We start from the raw sequence: 21,068 nt of genomic DNA, 5'->3' as shown, positions 1-21,068 counted from the left end.
GCTAAACGGGGCGCCCCCGTCATAATGACCGTTTGGTTTCGTTTCGATGGCGCATCTTCTTTCCTTTTGGGCCGGACAGTCCCCGATCTTGAATGGTACTTTTACTTTTCAGGCCTGTCCGGCCCGAGGTCCTCCGGCAAAACAGAAATTCATAATCCAAAACATGTCCCCGTGGGGAGTGAGGGAGGCAAACAAGCAGAAGGGTAAGACATAAACCCGTATGACATTCCGTTCAATCGAGATTGAACGGTTTTGTGGGTTGGTTTGGTTGGTTGTGGAGGTGGATGAGCTCATGCGCCCCCCAAAAGGCCGTGCCGCTGATGGTTCAACAGCGCTTAACACCTTTCCAACAGTGGCCGTGCGTGCAATTGAAGAAGGTGTAAGAAGGTGGCGCATGTTTATGATAGAGCACGGCGTTTGGCCTGTGTGTCTGTGTGAAAGTGTTGTTGCACGATGCGAAGCACAAGCCGGATGCAGAGATCTAAAAAATTGGCATCATGAATTTGGATGAACCAGGAAAAACTTCGGGCGCGTTCACTTTTACTTCCATACGTAAGGCGAAGTGAAGGGAGAAATTATACACTTTTGTAGGGTTATGGTGAGTGTACACATGGTTTAATACGATTTTAATCTGATTAGGATCATTCTATGGCGATGAGTTTGTAAAATCCTTTTAATAATATAATAATGCAATGCAGTGTGCATAGCTTTAGGCGTTAATTGCAAATAGTTGAAATATGATATGATTCTCATTCATTTTTGAAATATTTTCGTTTGCGATTAAATCCAAATGTCTTTTGCTGCTCATACTTGCAGTATTGGAGAAAGCAGCGCCCAAGACACATTTGCAAGAAGGAAACATTCTTTGTCGCGATTGCTGACGTGCCTCGAATCGATCATGCCACAACCACAACCGGATAAATCTAGGTCCGGGATGGCGAAGTGCCGTTTCGCATGGTGAATTTTTATGTGCACAAAAATGTCACATAAACTTTACCCCTTTCCCAGGTGCAACTCTCTCTCTTTCTGTCTCTCATGCCCTTGGCTGCGATGTGCATTAGTCTGTTGGCGTGTTTCTCCACAAAAGCTGCCAGCTTCAATCGTCAAAGGCAATTCCGCACACTGCACACGGACACGCGTGTCTGCAATGAATTAAATGTCACCCGTTTTACAACTCCCTTTCCTCCTTCCCCTTCAAACTAAGTTCCCTTTTTCCCTTTCAACAAACTGCGACGAAACCTCATCGCTTTTTAAAGGGGTTACCGTTCGGTTTAAAAAGAGAATTGCCGACAATTGCCCCCGGAAAACGGTTAGAAAAGGAAAGTTCTTCAAAATACTGTCTCCGCCGTAGGCAACACACATACACACATAACCACCGAGCCAGACAGCGCCGGCTCGTTATAATGCAATCGAAAAGTGTGGGAAAAACGCCAAAACTTGCCGCGCGCGGAATTCCGGACCGAAAACCGACGGCGAGCTGAACGGGGAAAATTCGTCTTCACGGTCGATTGGATCGGTAAGCACAGGGAGAGAGAGCACAGAGGGGGTGAATGGAAATCAATTAATGGTCAATCGCGAGCGTGCGGTGTGAGAAGAAACGAAGATGCACACGCGTCTTTTGTCTTGTTTCTGCCCAATTTTCCCCCTCAGTCGTTACCGTTCGTTGGGTCGTAAATTAAAAGATTGGCGTTTTGGATTCGCTTTAATGAGCCTCATTTTGTGTGCCCCCGGGTCTGACGTTTTCGCGATCTGCCGTGGCGTTATGCGGGCCACAAAATGCAAAACGGCGCGGGTATGAAATTATGAGCGAGCCATGAAGACGATCACCATAATTAATGACATCAACGCTCGTGTTTAGCCATCGAACCCATCGTGCGAAATGTCGTGTTTTCTTCCGCATTTTTTGTTGCTTCAATTTGTCTCAACCTCTCGCCGATCACTTTTACTCGATCGGTTGTTAGGCAGAGCTTTTTGATTACGCCATCTTCTACGCCAGCGGAGCCAGAAACCCGTGTAAATGAGCTGTCATCGGATCGTCTTTTATATTGTTTCTCGGGGCTGTTTGATAAGCGAAACGGTGGAACCGTCGCTTTCGCCGTGGGACCACTCTCTTGGCACGGCGGGAGGGACAACATTTTTATAATCTATGCGGCTGAAGTTATGGCGGTGTGCCACCGCGTATCGTTTTAGGTTGTGGGCCGTTTGGTATAGACACAGCGGTTATTTTGTTTTACGACCGGCGCGCAATTGGCTGGTATCATCATTTGTTGGGGCTTCAGTTGAAGCCAAACTCAGACAAGTGAAGGATTGCTTTAGCGAAAGGTTCGTCTCTTGCAATGCGATGAGGTGAAAGATCGTTTCTTCTGATGGTGTAACAGGTTTGTTGTGATGTTCGATTACATTTAATGCTGCAATTTAGAAAGGTAAAACCGATCAAGTGAACAACTGAAATAAAAATACACTTTTTAGCAATGAAGACTTATTAATTCACGCTCATTCATTAAGCACCAGCATAATTCTAAACCAAGGCCTAACCTAAGACGCTCCATAAGGTCTAATGTACCACAAATCGGAGCTAAACCTCCTTGATGATAAATGCTTCTCAGCACAATTCGGCCTCAAGCAGGGCACGAGAAGCATTAATGCCCCAGCATTATGAGCGGCCCAAATAGTGTGTTTGTGTGTGTGTGTGTGATCCATGGCACCGCAAGCACGGTAATGGAGGGTTTAATGCCTACGCGACCGGTCATTTCGGTCCTGCCGTTTTTCCCATGACCTTGTCCTTTGTGGGCCGATTTTTGGAGCAATCTTTGGCCGACCGGCTCAATGCAAATCAAAACAAGCGAAATCGATGAGCTTCAAAGGTCAGCCAAAGTAGGTTTTGGCGCGACCCGAAGCCGTCAATTTGTGGACCTTTCCGAGTGAAATTGATGCTCCATCATTGGAACGAGTTTTTGGTTGCCGCTCTTTTCTATGTTTGGTTTTGAACATTGAGCAGCAAGAAATGCAACCGGTAATTTTAAACTCCATTCGCAAGATTACCTGGTCTTGGGCATGGGACAATGATACTCTTATTTGCATACGAATTGTGTGCTTACAATGCACCCGGCCCGTTTGTACGCCCCTTCAATCAATAGTAATTCTTCACATTCCTCATCCGCTTTGAGGCACCGGCAGTACACGCCGGCTGGTGAAGTACAATGAGAAGAAAGCAAAACTCAAACAAATGGGAATTGGAGGGATTTAATAAATTGCACAACAAAACTGTACACAACCATCATCCGCACCCTCCCAGTCCCAGAAGCCAAACAGATAGAAAACCAGATGAAAATGATTATTTTCTCCCATTGCTATTGTGTTTGGTGTGTCCTCTCGGTTTCATTGCGGTACAAATCGTAGCTCATCATACTACACCCAGCATATGTAGGGGATGGGGCAATTTCGTGGTTCAATTACGACCTTTCCCCCATAAAGCCCACGAAAAGAAACGAAAATAAAGCACAAACAAAAACGGCCAAAATCAAAACGCGCAGCAAACGAAAATTTACAATTCCACGCGACACTCAACCATTGCCAGTGTCGGGGCTCGTTCCCAGGCACCGTCAAATAAATTCCCATCAGCGATAACTTTCAATCTCATCACATAATTATACCGATCATTGTTTTTTTTTTCTGGGCTGGGATTTGTTATTTTTCCTCGTGTCTTTTTTCGCCTTCCGCGTTCGGGGTTCTTCTGCCGCGGAGTTATGCTGCCGGTTACGCGGCCGCTGTAACCTTTGACTTTCTTTGATTTGATTGCACACACACACGATATGGTTGGTTATGTTTTGGATTAAGCTTCATTTTGCGTGTGTTTTCATGGTGTGAAACATAAATTGCATCATGAGCAATTTTAGCAGGTTGTTGGGGATTTGAAAGAGATATTAAACCAGATTAAGAGGGCGTTTTGGCTTTTATAATTCATTTCTATCTAAACAGATCAATACAAAATCCTTTAATTGATTGCTATCGTTAAATATGATCAATAAGCAATGAGGAGTAATAATAGTATGAATTTGCTGTTCAGTTTGCATATCTTCAGGCGTGCTTTGAGGAACCAAAATGACTTAATCCATCTAACAAAGCCATCTTTTTTTCGTCTACCTTTTCTCTCCATACGTCTTGTAATGCGACACTGCTCCATGGTTCAGCGAGAAGGTATCAATTTGTGGATCCCCATGGCGGTGGCTTATTAACACCAACACATACCGCTTGTATGCTTGTTAGGTTCTGCTTTGCAACGCCACCGGATGATTATGATTATTGTGGCGTGGATTTGCCCCGCTGTCTACGCCATTCCCGCAGGGTGCCAATTATGCAATTTAGAGCTTTTTCGCTACCTACAACAAAGGGAACGATAAATTGCATCATGCTGTAGATGTAAGTGGTTGCTTTGGAATGCTGCAGCGAGATCAGGCCAGTTCTAGTTAAAGCTGGCGAGATGGTACGTTGAATCGCGAACTTTATTTATAACTCGTTCTGATTGGCGTATCATCGTAGCTATCTCTAATTGAAAGGAGAGACTATGACCTCACTAACAAAGCTCTTTTTTACGAAATTATGCTAGAACATGTAACCTATCTTCAGCAGTGATTCAATCCAGCCTTATGCATGGTCTTAGCTTCTTCGACTCACTTTCTGCCGCTCAAAGAAGATGTCATTGCGCAATCGTCTAGCTCCGCTGGGAGATACGATCTATTGTTTTGTTTTTTCTCAACCAACACACACACAGACTGAGACACAAACAAAGTCTAGGCAACGATGACCGACGCTTCTTCGCTACTCCACACCAACCCCACAGGGTCTGTTGAGCTTCTCAAGAGTCTACACTTTCGCCCGACTTGTAACCAGCTCGCCAGCTTCGCTTGCGAGCAACGTGCTCAGAGATGGGTGATGGGCCTGTGGAATGCAACGCCAGGTGAAGCATGAAAAGAAGGCCCACCAGTCTTCGTTGATGTCCGCGCCCCTTTGCGAAGACAGTGGGTGATGCCATCGGGCCGCTCTTTCGGAGCTTCACAAGACGCGTAGCGCGTTGAGGCGTAAAATCTCCAAACCGCGCGTGTACGTCCGTACGTGAGTGGGAAAACAAACGCACGACGGGGAAGCGGGCTCTGGTCCATCTGATAGAGCTTATCAAATCAAACAGCGTGAACTAATTGTAAAGCTATCGCTAAGAGATGCACATTTCATTGACTTACACACGGTCGTGTTTTTTTTTCTTTGCTTTTCTTTGCAGAAATTGTGAAACATATCAACACACACACACATCACGCGCAACAGATGCATCATCAATTGTAAGGAGGAAAACGGCACATTTTGGCACAGTTTGGTGCTAATTTTATGCGACGCAAACTTGACGAAAGGTTCGGTATTTACTCAGCCAACGAGCCAACATCAAAGGCTGGTACCGTCCGTGGCGGGCGTTGCCTGAGGCGTACAGCGATACGGAGCGATGTGCCGCAGGTGATCGTACGTTGATAGAAACGTAACACTCGATCACTGTCTTCAGCAACAACGCTTCAGGAATAATTCTACAGGCGAAGAAGCCGCCTCCAACACATATCGTACGGTACAGGCGATTTACTACATTTAGCCCGGAAAGCACTGCCTGCAACAACAAAAATGGCGCTGCTCGGTAGACGGAGATCGTCCTTCCTGAAGCTGGCCGCCCTGTGCGGTGTCGTATGGTTTATGGCCGTGTTTGTGCTCTACTCGGACGATGCGAATCGGGCCGGCGGCCCGAGCGGCAGCGGCTCGGCGGCAAGCGGTGGCGGTGCGATCGAGTACGAGACGCCGCGACGACTGCCGCTGGAAGGCATACGGAACAAGTTCAACCAGTTTATGGAGAACGCACGGCTGGATGCAAATCGGCCGGATCCGGCCGTGCCCGAGGTGCCGGACGTGAACTTTGTCGATCACAACCGGGTGGAGGACGGCGATGAGGGGGAGGGAGGTGCGGGTGGCGTCGATCCGGATCTGGATGAGCCGCCGGTGGTGAAGACGGTCAAGGAGCTGCCGTCCAAGCCGAGCCGGCCCCAGTCACACTCGCCGCCCGCCAGTGGTAACGGTGTCGCTGGTGGTGAGTATCGTATAACACCGATAGTTGTGCACTGCGGATAGTCTACCTTTAGGCGGATGTGGACGTTGATTTTCTGCGCTTCTTTTCTTCTAGCTCTCGCTCTGCCCGGCGTTATCGCGCCACCGAGCGACGGACCGGGTGAGCTGGGCAAGCCCGTGGTGCTGCCGAAAGAACTAACGCCGGAGGTGAAAAAGCTGGTCGATGACGGATGGGCCAAGAATGCGTTCAACCAGTACGTGGCGGACATGATCTCGATCCGCCGCACGCTGCCCGATCCGCGCGACGCGTGGTGCAAGGAGCCGGACCGCTACATGGACGATCTGCCGCCGACGTCCGTCATCATCTGCTTCCACAACGAGGCGTGGTCGGTGCTGCTGCGTACCGTTCACTCGGTGCTCGACCGTTCGCCGGACCAGCTCGTGAAGGAGGTGATACTGGTCGATGATTTCTCCGACATGCGTGAGTGTTTTTTAAAGGCTTTTCGCTGTAGATGGATTCTTCGATGGAATGGTTTTCATTGCAGCTCACACCCAGAAGCAGCTGGAGGACTATTTCCTCGCCTATCCGAAGGTGAAGATCGTGCGTGCTGCCAAACGTGAGGGTCTCATTCGTGCGCGTCTGCTCGGTGCTCGACATGCCACGGCACCAGTCCTAACATATCTTGACTCTCACTGCGAATGTACTGTCGGTGAGTTGATTTGAAAAGGTGTATTCTCCATTCACAGTGGTTCAGTACTAATTGACTGCTTACTTCTTGTTTGCAGGATGGCTGGAGCCGTTGCTTGATCGTATCGCACGCAACTCGACGACGGTCGTCTGTCCCGTGATCGACGTGATCGATGACAACACGATGGAGTATCACTACCGCGACTCGGGCGGTGTGAATGTCGGTGGTTTCGATTGGAACCTGCAGTTCAACTGGCATGCCGTGCCGGAACGGGAGAAGCGCAAGCACAAGGTAGCATTGTCAACCTTCCACTTTGTTGACGAACAGTTCGCATTAAACATCCCTTTTTTTGTTCGTTTTTAGAGCCCAGCGGAACCCGTTTGGTCACCAACGATGGCGGGCGGTCTGTTTGCGATCGATCGTGTATTTTTCGAGCGGCTCGGCACGTACGATTCCGGGTTCGACATCTGGGGCGGTGAAAATTTGGAGCTCTCCTTCAAGACGTGGATGTGTGGCGGTTCGCTCGAGATTGTGCCCTGTTCGCACGTTGGACACATATTCCGGAAACGTTCACCGTACAAGGTAGCGCTATCGAGCGGCTGATGCTGCCGCCAGACAACGAATAATAACGTGTCTTTCTCTTACTTAGTGGCGAACGGGTGTGAATGTGATCAAGCGCAACTCGGTCCGGCTGGCGGAGGTGTGGATGGATGAGTACGCGCAGTACTACTACCAGCGCATTGGTAACGATAAGGGTGATTACGGTGATGTAAGCTCGCGCAAGAAGCTGCGCGAAGAGCTTGGCTGCAAGTCGTTCCGGTGGTACCTGGACAACATCTATCCGGAGCTGTTCGTGCCCGGCGATGCGGTTGCTTCGGGCGAGGTAATGTTTGGTTTGCTGCTGCGCCGTTTCGGTCAGCATGTGCCCGTACTTTTCTACTTTTCCAAGAGATCGCTCAGCGTTTGGTGTCTATTGGGAAGGTGGTGCGAGTGGAGCAACTTAACACCAACCGACAATAGACACCTTCGGAGTGGTGACATTTCGGAAAGTGCATAAATAATACTCAAATTACGAAACAACACATAGGTAAGAAACATGGGTTACGGTAACCGAACCTGTCTCGATGCGCCTGGCGGCAAGCGGAACCTGCGGAAACCGGTCGGACTCTACCCGTGCCACAATCAGGGTGGCAATCAAGTAAATAGCCTTTTTGCACCTATCCTGTTCGCACGCATCGCCGTTGCAGTAGCGTAAACGGAAGCATATTGGAAACAGGCTACCAATCATCACACATCTCGCACGCCAAAATGTCGGACGCTCTTCGATTCTTTCAGCTTTTTTTCTCGCTTACGCTATCGTTGAAGTCGTTCGTTTCGACCTCGTGCGGGGACGCTCGCTTCGTTCGTTGCCGTATCGTTGTGTTATTTTATCGATTTTAATGTATTGTTTTCTTCTTTTTCTCTTTCTTTCATCACGACCTTTGTCTTGTTGTTGTAATTGTTGTCAAACGCTGACGAATGTCACTGCGTTTGGTCGCCAATCGATCGTCGGCGCACGTTTAAACACTTTCCTCCTTCGCACTGTGTGTCTGTGCTCGATTCAAACCCTACTATGACTATGTATGCCCTTTCCTTGACTGTATTGAATACGAAAAACCGCCCATACCCACCTACCCCGCCCATTCTCCCGCACTAAACGACCGTGCAGATTCGGAACCAGTGGTCTAATCTGTGTATCGATTCGGCGGCAAAACCCGAGGACATGCATTCGCCGATGGGCCTCTGGCCCTGCCATCAGGCCGGCGGTAACCAGGTACTGTACACCAACGCAACCCCAAACACATACACACACGCAAACAATACACTCACACTTACGCATACGAAACATTACAAGTACTCAATCACGATACACTGGACGGTACACTGTGTGGCAGCTTCGTTGCACCTGGCCGGGTGTGGTACACACGAAGATGCTTTGTTTTGGCTTTACCTTTTTCGGACTAAGGCGGACGGCGGACTGTTGGAAGCCCTCGGGGCTGGTTATGGAACCGTTTTAACGCACACTAAGCAACAAAGACTATTGATAAGAAATTCCATGGCATGCCATATTGGCTCCCGCCCAAAATTAATACTTCATCAACACAGAACTACACAGACTAACAGGCCAACATCATCCACGAGAGAGATGGGCAGAGCGTTACCACGTTCATGAACTAATGCTTATGTTGAATCGGCAACAAACGGTGATGAGGCAATACTAACGAATATTTGCTTTGCTTTTAACTTTAAGTACTATTTCTCACTTACAGTCAAAGTATTAAACAATAAACATCTCACAAAGTGAGCGAATAGATTTGGAAAATAGTTACTTGCTGCCACTAACCATCCTAAGAGCTTTAAATCGTAGTCGGTACACCCGAATAGTACACCTCTCGCTTCAACTGATCACCTTTCAATAAGAAATGCTACCTCAATTATTCATCGTAGCATAGTGCCAACATCATCACCACCACCACCACCAACAACACCAATTGAAAACGGAAGCAAATGCATTTTTCATCGACCGAACACTCGTTCATTAGTAATTGATTAGTTTCACGAATTTATGTAGCCTTCACCGTGTACTGTTAAACTGAAAATAATAATTCACAACCCAGCATAGTTCCATCACGACTCCATCACGTTGATCAATCACCAAAAGCACCACGGAGCTGTGGCATGCTAAACAAAAAATGTAAACATTAATCAAAAACCTCCGTTCGTAAAACGTGACTAAAAGAGAGAGAAAAAAACGCTGACTTTGGACACATGCTAGACGGTTAGAGTTCTCGATTGTCAAAAAAAAAAACATACCACTGACAGCAAACGATTTTAATTGACGATTGACAAAATTTTGTACTCGAACGCACACAAAAAATGCATGTCCCCGTGCCTGTTGATGTGTGTTAAGTTTTGCCTCGAACATACTTTCGGTCTTTTTTGGTTTAACTTTCTGTTTCTTATTTGTTTTATTACACTAAAACTAAAAACTTTCTCCCAGCACAGTGACGCTACGCGATGGAAAGGTATTTTACAGTGGCATTTGCGTACCTTGTGTGCGAAGAGCAAAACGTTTTGTGGTGATGATTGGTAAACTGAATGCAACGTGTTTCCCCCTCTGTACATAAGAAGTTTTTTGCCTGCCAGCTGTTGTTGTCATTTCCTTTCTCGCTTTTTTATATATTTTCCTTTGCCCCGATCTAAAAACCAAACTGTATACGAAACAGCTACTACCTTTCCCTAGGTATTGCCTTCCCTATCGCGGTATGGTTGTGTCTTTATCCTTTACTTCTTTGTATTTACTCGTTCCGAAAAGGGGAAATAGGTTAAGCAACAGCGGCGGTATAAGCAACAAAAAAACATTCCCAAACAAAAAGCTTCTGAGCAAAAGAGAGTGAGAGAATGAGAGCATTGAAAATAGTTTCACATGTATATGAGAGAGAGAGAGACAGAGAGATTTCATTTGTGGCGCCACGTGTCGATTTGCTGTTATGTCATTTGCATTGGAACATATCATAGCACCAACATTACACACATTTACAAATTTACACAACATGTTCAAATTGGAAATGGAATTATAGAAGCGGATGAAGAGTCTTGTTTAAAAAGCTAGAAAAGATACCAACTAGAAGCATATAAAGGTAATTTTGTTACAAAAATTGCAAAGCGACAGGCGTTTTCACATACAGTGCGCCTTAAAGTATGCAATCGTAGTTTGTAATGTATCTTTTCAACTTTTTACACAAAAAAACTCTCGTTCGTGTGTTCCCTGTTTGTGTTTCGACATTATACACTCATCCTTGTCCTCGTCTACATGTTTCCCATTGGCCAAGTGGTGGGTTCATCATGGGCAGCACCCGTCTTGTATGTACCAAAAAAAAAAAACAAAAAATATGGACATCACGTTATCATCTAATCCCGTTCTTTTTCGTCCCTGTCTGGATTGTCCCCCTTTTGCAGGGCTTGTTGGGCGCTCCCGATCAACACATGTTCTCCCGTGTACGTAGTAGTCCGTAAACCATCGTGTATCTGTAAGCCTCCGTTCCGGGTTAGACGTGTTTTAATTGGCATCAAACATCACATCAAGACATGGAATCGAACACTCATAGGGTGCTCTACCCCAGTCTCGGGTCAAGCTGGGACCGAGTACTTCTAACACGAGAACTAACACACAACACATACAAAGAATATGAAAAACAAAAACGTACATTAACACAAAACACATCACGGCAAAATCAAATGGAACAGATCATGTTGGGTTTGTAACCGCAGGGACTCCACGTCGTTTGGATGGAGAAATAATATGTTTTTTTTTATAACTTTAAACTAAAACAGTTCCCAACAGTCACTGGCGTAACGAAATGAAAATCTCTCACTCCGTACTTGTCTGAACCTATTTTCTAGTTGCGCTCCATTTGTTACGCTATAGCAAGTAGAGTTACACCTACCACGAACTTCAATATTGACGGTTTTCTTTTTCTTAAACCCCCATCTTCCCGTCCCCGTTACTTCTTATCCCGCTCCTTTACCTCCGTACACTCGCAAATTCCTCCTTCCCACCCATTTTAGTACTGGATGCTGAGCAAAACGGGTGAGATCCGGCGGGATGAGGCGTGCCTTGACTACGCGGGCGATGACGTGGTGCTGTACCCGTGCCACGGTTCCCGGGGCAATCAGTACTGGAACTACTCGGACCAGTCGCACCTGCTCCGTCACGGCTCGTCCGACAGGTGTTTGGCGATCAACGAGGCGAAGAACAAGCTGATCATGCAAGACTGTAATGCGGCCGTCGAGGCCCAGCGGTGGTCCTTCCAGAACTACGACGCCAGCAAGCTGTGAGGGGCAGGAGAGGCACACTATTAAGCTCCTTCGGCGCTGTCACCGAAGTCCTCAATAGAAAGGTGGGGAGAGAGAAGAAGAACTTCCGGTTCCTCAGCAACTATCAAGCACTATTGCCAGCAACTTGGAGCTATCTCAGGAGCTAATTTCAGGATTTGCACCATGAGTCTGACACAGGACTCTCTCTCTCTCTCCTTCCAAACCATGGACCTAGTTCCAGGGAAACCACACACAGACAACACACGCAGCATTCCTTTCTTCGTATGCTTCCTTCAATCAATTCCAACCACATTTACAATCCCGGGGTCGGGTCGTCGCGACGAGCGAATCAGCGAAGGAGCGTTTAGGATTGATTTTTAATTAATGTGATGTTTTTTTTTATAAATAACTATGTTAGGGCAAAACATTGCGGGATAGAAGCATAAAAGTCCGTGCTCAACTTGCCAAGTTTGTGCGAGGAAAAAAACCCGTTCTAAAGGGCAACGCGTGTGAGTGAAAATGAGTTTTTTTTCTTCTTTCTGTTGTACATATTTAAGTAGCATCGATGGATCGCGGCAGCATCGAAAGCCGACTTGAAAGACTTTTATTCCAAGTAAAGCAAGGCACTTTGCACTTGTTTTGTGTGCGTTTCTGTTTGTTTTTTTTTTGTGTAATTGTTTTAGGTACTTTTGCTGATTTTGCATTCTGCAATAATTTTCTTCCACTATCGTATAGTTGTTAGGCTTTTAGTTTGTAGTGATTCTAGAGTGAATTCCCCGCTCGGATACGTTTTATTTAATGTATAACCTAATTTGTTTCCTTTTTTTGTTTGTTTGTTAGTTAGCAGAAACACTTGCATGTGACTACAAAATTTAAAGAAAAAAAAAAACATATTATATTTAAACAATTATGTGACTGCCATAAAAAAAGAAAACAAACTGCAGAGGGAACGCAAAACTCCCTGTTAGCAATAGAAAGCGCACGAATACGAAATCGCGCAAAGTGTGCAATTGAACGCGAGAGAACAGCAGTGGGATTGTCCAAACGAAAACGGAATAGTTTAATAGTAGTGAAGAAGAAGAAGAAGAAAAAGAAGAAGAAGAATAAGAAGAAGAAGAAGAAGAAGAAGAAGAAAAAGAAGAAGAAGAAGAAGAAGAAGAAGAAGAAGAAGAAGAAGAAGAAGAAGAAGAAGAAGAAGAAGAAGAAGAAGAAGAAGAAGAAGAGGAAGACGAAGAAGAAGAAGAAGAAGAAGAAGAAGAAGAAGAAGAAGAAGAAGAATAGGAGAATGTTTGAAGAATGGCAAGGTAAAGCTCCAGCTCCTAGCAAGAACAGACACAATGCAAACAATCGTCAAGACTTACCCAAGTAACAAAATCGACATGCTTTCTCATTCTACCCAATAGATCAGTAAACCTGAGAGAGCGAGAAAGCATGTCGATTTTGTCGCTTGGGTTAGGTACAGAAAGATTTCAAACACCGGTTGCAAAAAAAAACAACTCTACAAAAACACATATTAATGAACCAATTCTCAATGAATGCAACAATTGCACAACATCAACAACAATAAAACAGGGCAAATCAACTACAGACCGATCGAACGACAATCTTTACAAGAAAACGAACGCAAAACTCCAACAGTAACAGCAGCAAACGACACCATACTGATCCACTGGGCTTGTGTTGTTTGTATGTGAATTAATTGTTCTTCACAGCTTCCGAGGAAGTACAACAAATTTGCTCAAAATTAACAGAAACAATAGTTTCTTTCCATTTCATGCTACTACTCGTTTGTACAGAAGAAAAAGAAGAAAAGATAAGCCGTTTGAAGAGAAAATGTTAAGGAATGTGTCAGAAGAGAAGATAAAACAAGCAGAAAAGAGTAGGAAAGTGATTTATTTTATGTAAAATACACACACATATCAAAGAGGAGGGAAAAATGCAAATGAATGACCCCAATATCTCCTCAAAAGCTGACGATCGTAAAGCCGTAAAACGACAACCATTCCAATGTTTTTAAAACGTGTTTAACCCCGATATCAAACGATTAAGTAAACCCTTCGTTAGTAGTAGAGCCTCGTCACACACGTGCTCGTCACATATCGTCAAATTATAACAAACAGTAGAAGAGAGAAAACGAACCTCCTGTATATCAATGTTAACGTCTGCAAAACCGAACGAACTTCTCTCCCATCATTCCTCAACCATCATATCGAGATTGGCTCTCGTTTTATAGAATGAACCGTTTAGCAATAATCAATCAACGAACGAAGCTGCAACAAAACAAACTCTTCCATTGATCCATATCCTTATACACCTGACACCTTGTGTGGTTTGTTTTTATTTACATCGTACGAAGAAGTTTTCGGTCGAAATAGTTACACAAACTTTACAATGTTTCTTTTTCCTACTAAAAAGAAGGAAGCGTTATCAAACTGTTAGTTTCGCTTCCAGTTATCTTGCTCTGTAGTGTTGTTCAGCTGCATGAGAAGCACGTGTGTGTGTATGTGTATGTATGTGTGCAGTACAGTTAGATATGTAAAAAAATCCAACAAAACCGACACATTGCCCCATAGCAAACTATATGAAAAGCGAAGAAACGAGCCCGTTTCTCTACATGTGCCTTTTTAAAATTCATGCATTACGCACCTACAAGTGGGGCAGTGAGCACACTGAACGGATACTACTGTATCGGAATGCGTCTGGGGAGCGGTGCAACCTAATCTCTGTAGTCTCTTTGCCACCCAACACCCCCTCCCCCAAAAAAAGGAAGAAAAAGCGGGAAGAGCAGTAAATGGTTTCCATGTGTAATTGCGTGCAATGATACAATTCCTTCTCTCGGTAGACTTCCAGCACACGATGAAGCATGTGTGTATGTGTGTGTGTGAGCATGTATGTATGTGTGTGTGTGCGTGTGTGTGTGTGTGGGTTGAAAGACCGATTAGCTCATATGTATGTATAGATGATATATTGAACGTATTTTTTAGTTTGATCTTGTACACGGAACGAAACAGTATGGCATTGCGTTCTACGGTATCATTGAGGCAATTGTACTTTAATAGGAACTGAACCGAGACGGCAAGGAGGTGGAACTTTCCTAGAAAACAAACAAAAAACAAAACCAGCGATAATATGAAGAAAGTAAGCGTGTGGAAAAATGAACGGAAACCCCTTCCCCACATTGTAAATAGTCAAGTATGATGCGAAAAAAAACTTATAAAACATATACACACAACAAAAAAAAAGTAAAGTAAACCTGTAATCAACAACGTATAAACAAACAAAAAGAAGAAGTAAAAACATACACATATCTTTTACGAAAACAAACCCCACTGCAGCAACAGACGGTGAGGATGATGAAACTGCATAAAACATCGATTTATCTAATATTCAATCACAAAATGATGTTTTTTTTATAGAAGGCAACGCATTGGGGTTGCCCTAAACACACATCACAACTCCTTTGTGGGCGTGATCATTTGTGCGGCTCGATGCTACTGAAAACCTATCGCTTTCTCACTAGACGGGGGAAACATTACTATTAATTCCCAGCAGAAACACACGAACATGATGAAACCTTTTTGTAAATCATTACTTAAGACAACGGAAAGTACATCGAACACAAGACGAGTGAAACGCTTGCACAGCTTAGGCAACAGGCGTGAAAGGCGTGGGCAAACAAGTGAAAGCCAAATGGTAAAAAAAAGAGGAGAAAATAACACAAAACGGCACAAACAACTGCAGAAGAGGGGGAAGAAAACTGTAACAATAAAGTAATAAACAAAATTTATTTGGAAAAAAAATCTTCATCGTTTCTCTACTACACTTTGACGGATTTGTTGAGAAATTTGTTATTTTTTTCCTGTTTTGCTTGTCGTTTGTCATCGATAGACGCCTAAAGGTATGCTATTTGCAAGACAAAATCACATTTTAAAAGGGATTTTGATATTTTTTTACATTTTTGAAAACCTTTTTTTTAATGCTCAGTGATGTACTTTAAAAGGAAAATTGTTAGTCCGATTCGTGTTCTTTGGAATAAATTGGACCAGCTCAACCACTGTGCGATGCAGCACGATTCGAGCAGTACGTCCAATGTCCAATGTTTACTAGATTGAAAAAGCGCTTTTTTGCCACACAAACACGCACGCAATGGCAACTGTCACTTTCAGCACGACACGTTTACATCAAGCGCATGCGTTCCAGCTACTCCTTTCTCGCACTCACCCATCGTAATATCAAATACGGGGCGCCTCCATCGTCAGCCATGAGGAAGGAAAAGGAAAGCTGTTCTGTTCAAGCTCGACTGGCTGGACAGAGCGCTGGTGGCGTCATTCTGCTGAACACCGTCGGCCGAGTCGGATGGGCAAGCTGTAGAGAGTCTTTCTGTTTCCTGTGTAGTGTCTGTGCATTTGTGCGTGCACCTGTGTGCGCGCGCGTGTGTGTGTGAGTGTGTGTGGCTGGTAGCAGCTTCATCCTCACCTCAGGAAACAAACGGGAGGAAAATCTTGCGTGTGGCAGTTTTCTGTTCACTGTTTAGTTTCTCCGTTTTTTTCGCTAGTGCTCTTGCTAAAAGGTAGCTAACGGGAGTGTTTTTTATTCTTTTCAAAAGTATTCTAAACTGTGTCAAAAGGGTTGCTCACCTGGGGGAACGGATCAATCGGATGGTGGTGTAGTGGGCTCTGTGCTGTGCTGATGTGCTTGGTGGAAGGAAGAAAGGCTGAAAAAATGACAAAAAAAAGGATTCTTGTTCCAATCGAATGATCTCGAACGATGCAAAAGAGGTCTCCCGTAGCTTGAAGGACAACTCGAGCGAGAGAGAAAAAAAACCTTCACCTTTGCTAGCAGCTGTTATCAGTCCCTTTTTCCCCAGAATTCCTTCCCCCATAATTTCGCCCCATTAAAAAACTGGCAGCTTAAAATACCTTTCCCGTTTCTCATCTACTGAGTTCGCCTGTTTGTGAATGAATCCATCAGAGCGAGCGCACACACGAAGGTGCACAGAAATAGTCGCAAAGCGAAGGACACACACGGCCAGGGCCATCTAGGCACAAGGAAAAACGGAGCAACAGCTTCTAGGTTTCTTCCCAGCGTGTTTTTCACATCCTGCTACCTTCTACACGCGTGCGTGTGTGTCTGTGTGTATGTCTGGTTTGTGGAGATGTGTTAGTGACGACAAAGCAGGCCTTCCTTTAAGGGAGAAAAGGACTTCTCCGTGTGTGTACGTGTTTGTTGCGTCCAGTGTGTTTCGTACTCCCGTGTGCGTCTGTGTGTGTCACGATAATTTTTACATGAGAAGCCTTCATTTTCCGCTGTCCCACAAGCTGCTGCATGTTCGATTCCTGGAAGGGAATGGAAAAAGCTCCTACCCTTTGACCTCCATTGCATCAACAGCAAAGGAAGCTGTTTCGAGGATAGAAAAAATCAAACAAAAAGCTTTCCACCCGCTTGCCACCCATCTCCACACACACAAACCTCCAAGCAAGCACAGCAAATTGATTGCCACCATCACACCATGCCCGCGCTTCGCATCCGTCCGTCCGTCCGTCCATCCATCGCTCCATCGTTTGTTTGGCATTTCTAACCTGCTGGAACACCACGTGCGCCTCCCTCCCCCCCCCCGCCCCCCCTACATAGTACCTGTACTTCATTCATACACTTCTTTCTCTCACCACTCCACCCATTCTCTCTCTCTTTCTATCTCTCTCTCTATTTTCATCCTCGTTTTATTGTTTTTTGCTCGTTGCCGCACACCACCAAAGTAGAGCCAACCCAACCTCACCTCACCAACCATTTTTCCTGTCGGAACGGTTTGAGTAAAAGCTTGCAAAGATTGCAACAGGTTCGTATGCTTCTTCTCTCTGGTCACTGTCTCTATGTTTTCTATGTGTGCGTATGTGCTCTATGTACGTTATCTGTTCTGTTCGGGTGTATGTGTAGGCAGTATTTGCCATTGCCATGCTGGAAGCGCTTTCGTACAAAATTAAAGGAAAGCGGGGCAATTAGGTGTTCTTTTGTGTTTGTGAAAGGGAATGGAATGTAATCGAATTTACTTTCAGTTTTGTATAAAAATGTTTGTTAAAAAAGATAAAAGGGTTTATTTTATGTAAAACGAGTTATTGAAAATAAACGCCTAAATGTATACACTTTGCTGTAGCAAATAACTAAATAACGTTATATAACACAAATTGCATACATTTAGGCGTTTCATTTTCATCATAAAACGCTCTTCTACGTCATAGCAGAAAAGCATTTCACAGCATCCATTTTCCCTCCCTCTCGCTCCATATGGTGCGTACGACGGTCTGGAAGTGATTGGGACACTTCCGTTCAAGCACCATGGCCCACCCGTACCATGTGTCCCCTTTTGCCTGCCGGCTACTCGATGCTAATGCGGAAAACATTGTCCCACACAGCAGACTTCGTTGTTTTGCGTGTGTTTTTTGTGTGTGGCTCTGTACTGTACAACCTTTTAAAGTTCAGCTTGCCTTCCGGGCAGACGGTTGACGTTATATTTCCATTAACTATCAGGATGTGTGTGCTGCTAAGGGGCCGGGAGACTGTTCCAGCACGAATTGCAAAAAACGATTAGACGGCCATCGCTCGACAGGGGACGCCCGGGACGCAATTAACGGATGAAAAACCCCCCGCCCCCCCGCCCCGTGTCGGTCGGTGCCGTTGGGTAACGTTACCGAGCGACGATTGATTGAGCAGGGCATGATTGATTGGCTCGGGCAACGTGGAGAGTACACATTGATTGATTGAAGCGATTGCACAATGTAATAAAAGTGTACAGTGTAGCGCGAGTGGGAGAAGGGGAGTAGGAGGAGTGGAACGGATTTCTGCTTCGCTAGATTGGCTGTGCTAAATGGAGTGTGCCATTTCCCGTACCCCGTACGGGTTGAACGCAACAGGTGGAAAACATGGGACGCTTCGAGGGGACCTTTTATTTTCATCGGCATAAAGCTTTCGTTTTTCGTTCAAGGTTCAGTAGTTGAACATCAGAAATAGATTTCCTTTTTTCTCTTTTCCTTCAAATACGATATTTTTGCGAAAAAGGGTACGAAATTTGCATACTTTTTGGCGCAAAAGCGATATTGAGTAAAAAGCGCCTAAAGGTATGCAATGTACATCGCAAAACTATCCTAAATAGACTAATACGTGTTGAATAACACACATTTACCGAAAGCACCATGTTGTACAACAGGAAATTAATACTCATCAGTGTCTAAAATATGATCGATCGATTTGTTTGTAGCTTTCATGTGTGTGTGTGTGTTTTTACTCTACGTAGCCCGTAACGTAAGCTGTCATGACCACAACTTTCTCTTCTCATTTTCCCACCTCCCCCCCAACAGCAATAGAAATTACAGCTATGCCTGAAGTGCTCCCACTTTCTGGCATGGCTGACGCCGAGCCGGACCTCTCGACGTTCGAGAACAAGTCCGGCCTGGCGGAGGACATGAAGTTTCTCGCCTCGATGCCGGAGCTGTGCGACGTGACGTTTCTGGTGGGCGAGACGCGCGAGCCGGTCTGCGCGGTCAAGGCGGTGCTGGCCGCCCGCTCCCGCGTCTTCCAGAAGATGCTCTACCAGGCCCCGTCGCCGCAGCGCAAAAAGGAGCCGCCGCCGCGCGAGAACAAGCTGCGCCTCTTCCTGAAGCGCTCCTCCGAGCCGCTGCTGAACCTGCAGAATGCGGCGCAACAGGTGAGTTTTGCGAGGGCTGCCGAGCAGTGGGGAATGCTCGCGGGGAAGCTCATTAGGCAGCTGTCGGGTACATGTTGCCCGGTTTTAGTTTGCCTCATTTTTTGTTTGTTTGTAAGCAACAGTTGTGAGTTGGCTAGCCGATCCAAATGCTTTTGTACATATGGCCAGAACAGTGATAGTTTCGTTTTGTTGGTAGCTTTCATTTTTGTTGCCACATTCATTTTACAAAAGCCAAAGTCTTGAGTTGAGTGTACTTTTGACCTCAGTTTTTTTTTGTAGTGTAAATAAAGCGTCCCATTGATGCAAACTTTAACCATCAACAAATGATCTGCAAATAAACCGATACCGTTTGTCTATTTTGTCTCTCTCCAAATGCCATCGTTCCATGCGTTTATATGTGTGTGTGTGCGTGTGCGTGCCAATTAACCAAAAACTAACCTATAAAAAATGAACATTCACACTGTTAAACCGCCCGTGTGCCGTCGCATTCGTGCATCTGCTCCCGCTTGAATTGCCAAAAACCACAAACAAACCAATGAACCGCTTTTATCCGCCTTCTCACACAACCAACAAATGCTCCACGTCCTACTCTCCCCCACTTCCACAAATGGGGACCCCCTTTTCTGGGGTCTAATGGCGGGGTTCAATAAACCAAAAATAACCATCCGATAAACGACCCGCCCGCCTTCCATCATGACACATCCAACAACCCCCAACCACATCCAAATAGAGAAGCGGCTTCAACCAGCAACTAGCGCCTATTGCGGAGGTAAACTACATTAGTGTGCAAATAGTGTGCTAAAAACCAAAAAAAACACCTTACTGAGTGGTTCGAGAGCATCGAATCTCGAGCGCATGCTACAATCTTAGTGCTTCTTGTGTTTAGCCTTCCTGTTTCGCTTCCTGTCTCGCTCGCGCGGATTCTTTCTACTCTCTATCCACTCTCCCTATCGCTCTCGTTCGTACGTACACACCATGCCACCATCATCACAGACACGCGTTATTGCTTGCATGCTTTTTGTATTATTTTGCAGCGCCAAACAGCTTCACTAATGCACTGACCGGAGGTCACAATACACTCACGCTTCTGCTTCTGATGTGCTTTCACTGTGCTTGATCGATGTGCGACCTTGCTTGCGACTACTAACGTAGCACTAAACAAACGAATGCAACTTTTTCTTCAAACACGTCACTACTCTTTCAAAACCTCAGCACTCCCTACGTGGCACTGAACTACTCTAACTTCCTTGCAGACTTTCGTTTTCTTCTCTCACTTGCTCACTTGCACCGCGAAATGAATGACACAAAAGAAACACTGCACACCACTGTTATAATACTGTCACATTTAAGCGTACCTCTCTCTCTCACACACTAACACTCTGATTTTGGTGTTACATCTCCTTTTCTGAACGTTCTCTCTGCTAGTGCGAGCCACTGCCCTTTCATCTGTTCTGATTGTTACGATCGTGTTTAGAGTAGTGCAAAGCTTTCCGTTTCCAACTACAGCACGCTACATCTACTGTCCTTTTCTCTGTGTGTCTCTCTCTCTCTCTCTCTCTTTCTCTCTCTCACACCCGCAACACACACGCGAACCGCACGCGCTGCCACTAGCCGGCCGGTCAGCAGCACCAGACGCTCATAATAGAAGAGTTCGAGCCGGACGTGTTTCGGCAGCTGATCGAGTACATTCACACCGGCTGCGTGACGCTGCAGCCCCGCACCCTGCT

The 21,068-nt window shown here is 45.5% G+C and overlaps 2 protein-coding genes across 12 annotated transcripts in view; both read left to right on the top strand.

Moving 5' to 3' along the window:
• The window catches only part of LOC120904917 (putative polypeptide N-acetylgalactosaminyltransferase 9), a 60,865-nt gene extending 48,334 nt beyond the window's left edge, over nucleotides 1-12,531 (top strand). For 3 of the 7 annotated variants that reach the window (XM_040315404.1, XM_040315405.1, XM_040315406.1), the window contains exons 4-13: nucleotides 5,276-6,118; nucleotides 6,212-6,577; nucleotides 6,642-6,806; nucleotides 6,883-7,076; nucleotides 7,149-7,367; nucleotides 7,435-7,668; nucleotides 7,873-7,983; nucleotides 8,494-8,598; nucleotides 10,785-10,823; nucleotides 11,394-12,531. In XM_040315404.1, the coding sequence (XP_040171338.1) occupies nucleotides 5,662-6,118; nucleotides 6,212-6,577; nucleotides 6,642-6,806; nucleotides 6,883-7,076; nucleotides 7,149-7,367; nucleotides 7,435-7,668; nucleotides 7,873-7,983; nucleotides 8,494-8,598; nucleotides 10,785-10,823; nucleotides 11,394-11,663 (2,160 nt within the window). In that variant the 5' untranslated portion in view covers nucleotides 5,276-5,661 and the 3' untranslated portion in view covers nucleotides 11,664-12,531. The remainder of the gene's footprint in view (nucleotides 1-5,275; nucleotides 6,119-6,211; nucleotides 6,578-6,641; nucleotides 6,807-6,882; nucleotides 7,077-7,148; nucleotides 7,368-7,434; nucleotides 7,669-7,872; nucleotides 7,984-8,493; nucleotides 8,599-10,784; nucleotides 10,824-11,393) is intronic. The other 4 variants (XM_040315409.1, XM_040315408.1, XM_040315411.1 and 1 more) reach the window with 4 other exon arrangements.
• A 3,209-nt stretch (nucleotides 12,532-15,740) lies between these two features.
• Nucleotides 15,741-21,068, top strand: part of LOC120904918 (serine-enriched protein) — an 11,655-nt gene continuing 6,327 nt past the window's right edge. Inside the window, exons 1-5 of one of the 5 annotated variants that reach the window (XM_040315412.1) lie at nucleotides 15,743-16,212; nucleotides 17,402-17,478; nucleotides 18,995-19,341; nucleotides 20,072-20,110; nucleotides 20,953-21,068. The exon at nucleotides 20,953-21,068 is cut by the window's right edge and continues 475 nt beyond it. In XM_040315412.1, coding sequence (XP_040171346.1) covers nucleotides 19,012-19,341; nucleotides 20,072-20,110; nucleotides 20,953-21,068 — 485 coding nt within the window. In that variant the 5' untranslated portion in view covers nucleotides 15,743-16,212; nucleotides 17,402-17,478; nucleotides 18,995-19,011. Of the gene's footprint in view, nucleotides 16,213-17,398; nucleotides 17,479-18,994; nucleotides 19,342-20,071; nucleotides 20,111-20,952 lie in introns of all 5 variants that reach the window. The other 4 variants (XM_040315413.1, XM_040315415.1, XM_040315414.1 and 1 more) reach the window with 4 other exon arrangements.

Source organism: Anopheles arabiensis, chromosome 3 (genome assembly GCF_016920715.1).
Source record: "Anopheles arabiensis isolate DONGOLA chromosome 3, AaraD3, whole genome shotgun sequence".
Taxonomy (NCBI): Eukaryota; Metazoa; Arthropoda; class Insecta; order Diptera; family Culicidae; genus Anopheles; species Anopheles arabiensis.
Note: the sequence above shows the minus strand (reverse complement) of the source record. Positions and strands in the feature narration are given on the sequence as shown.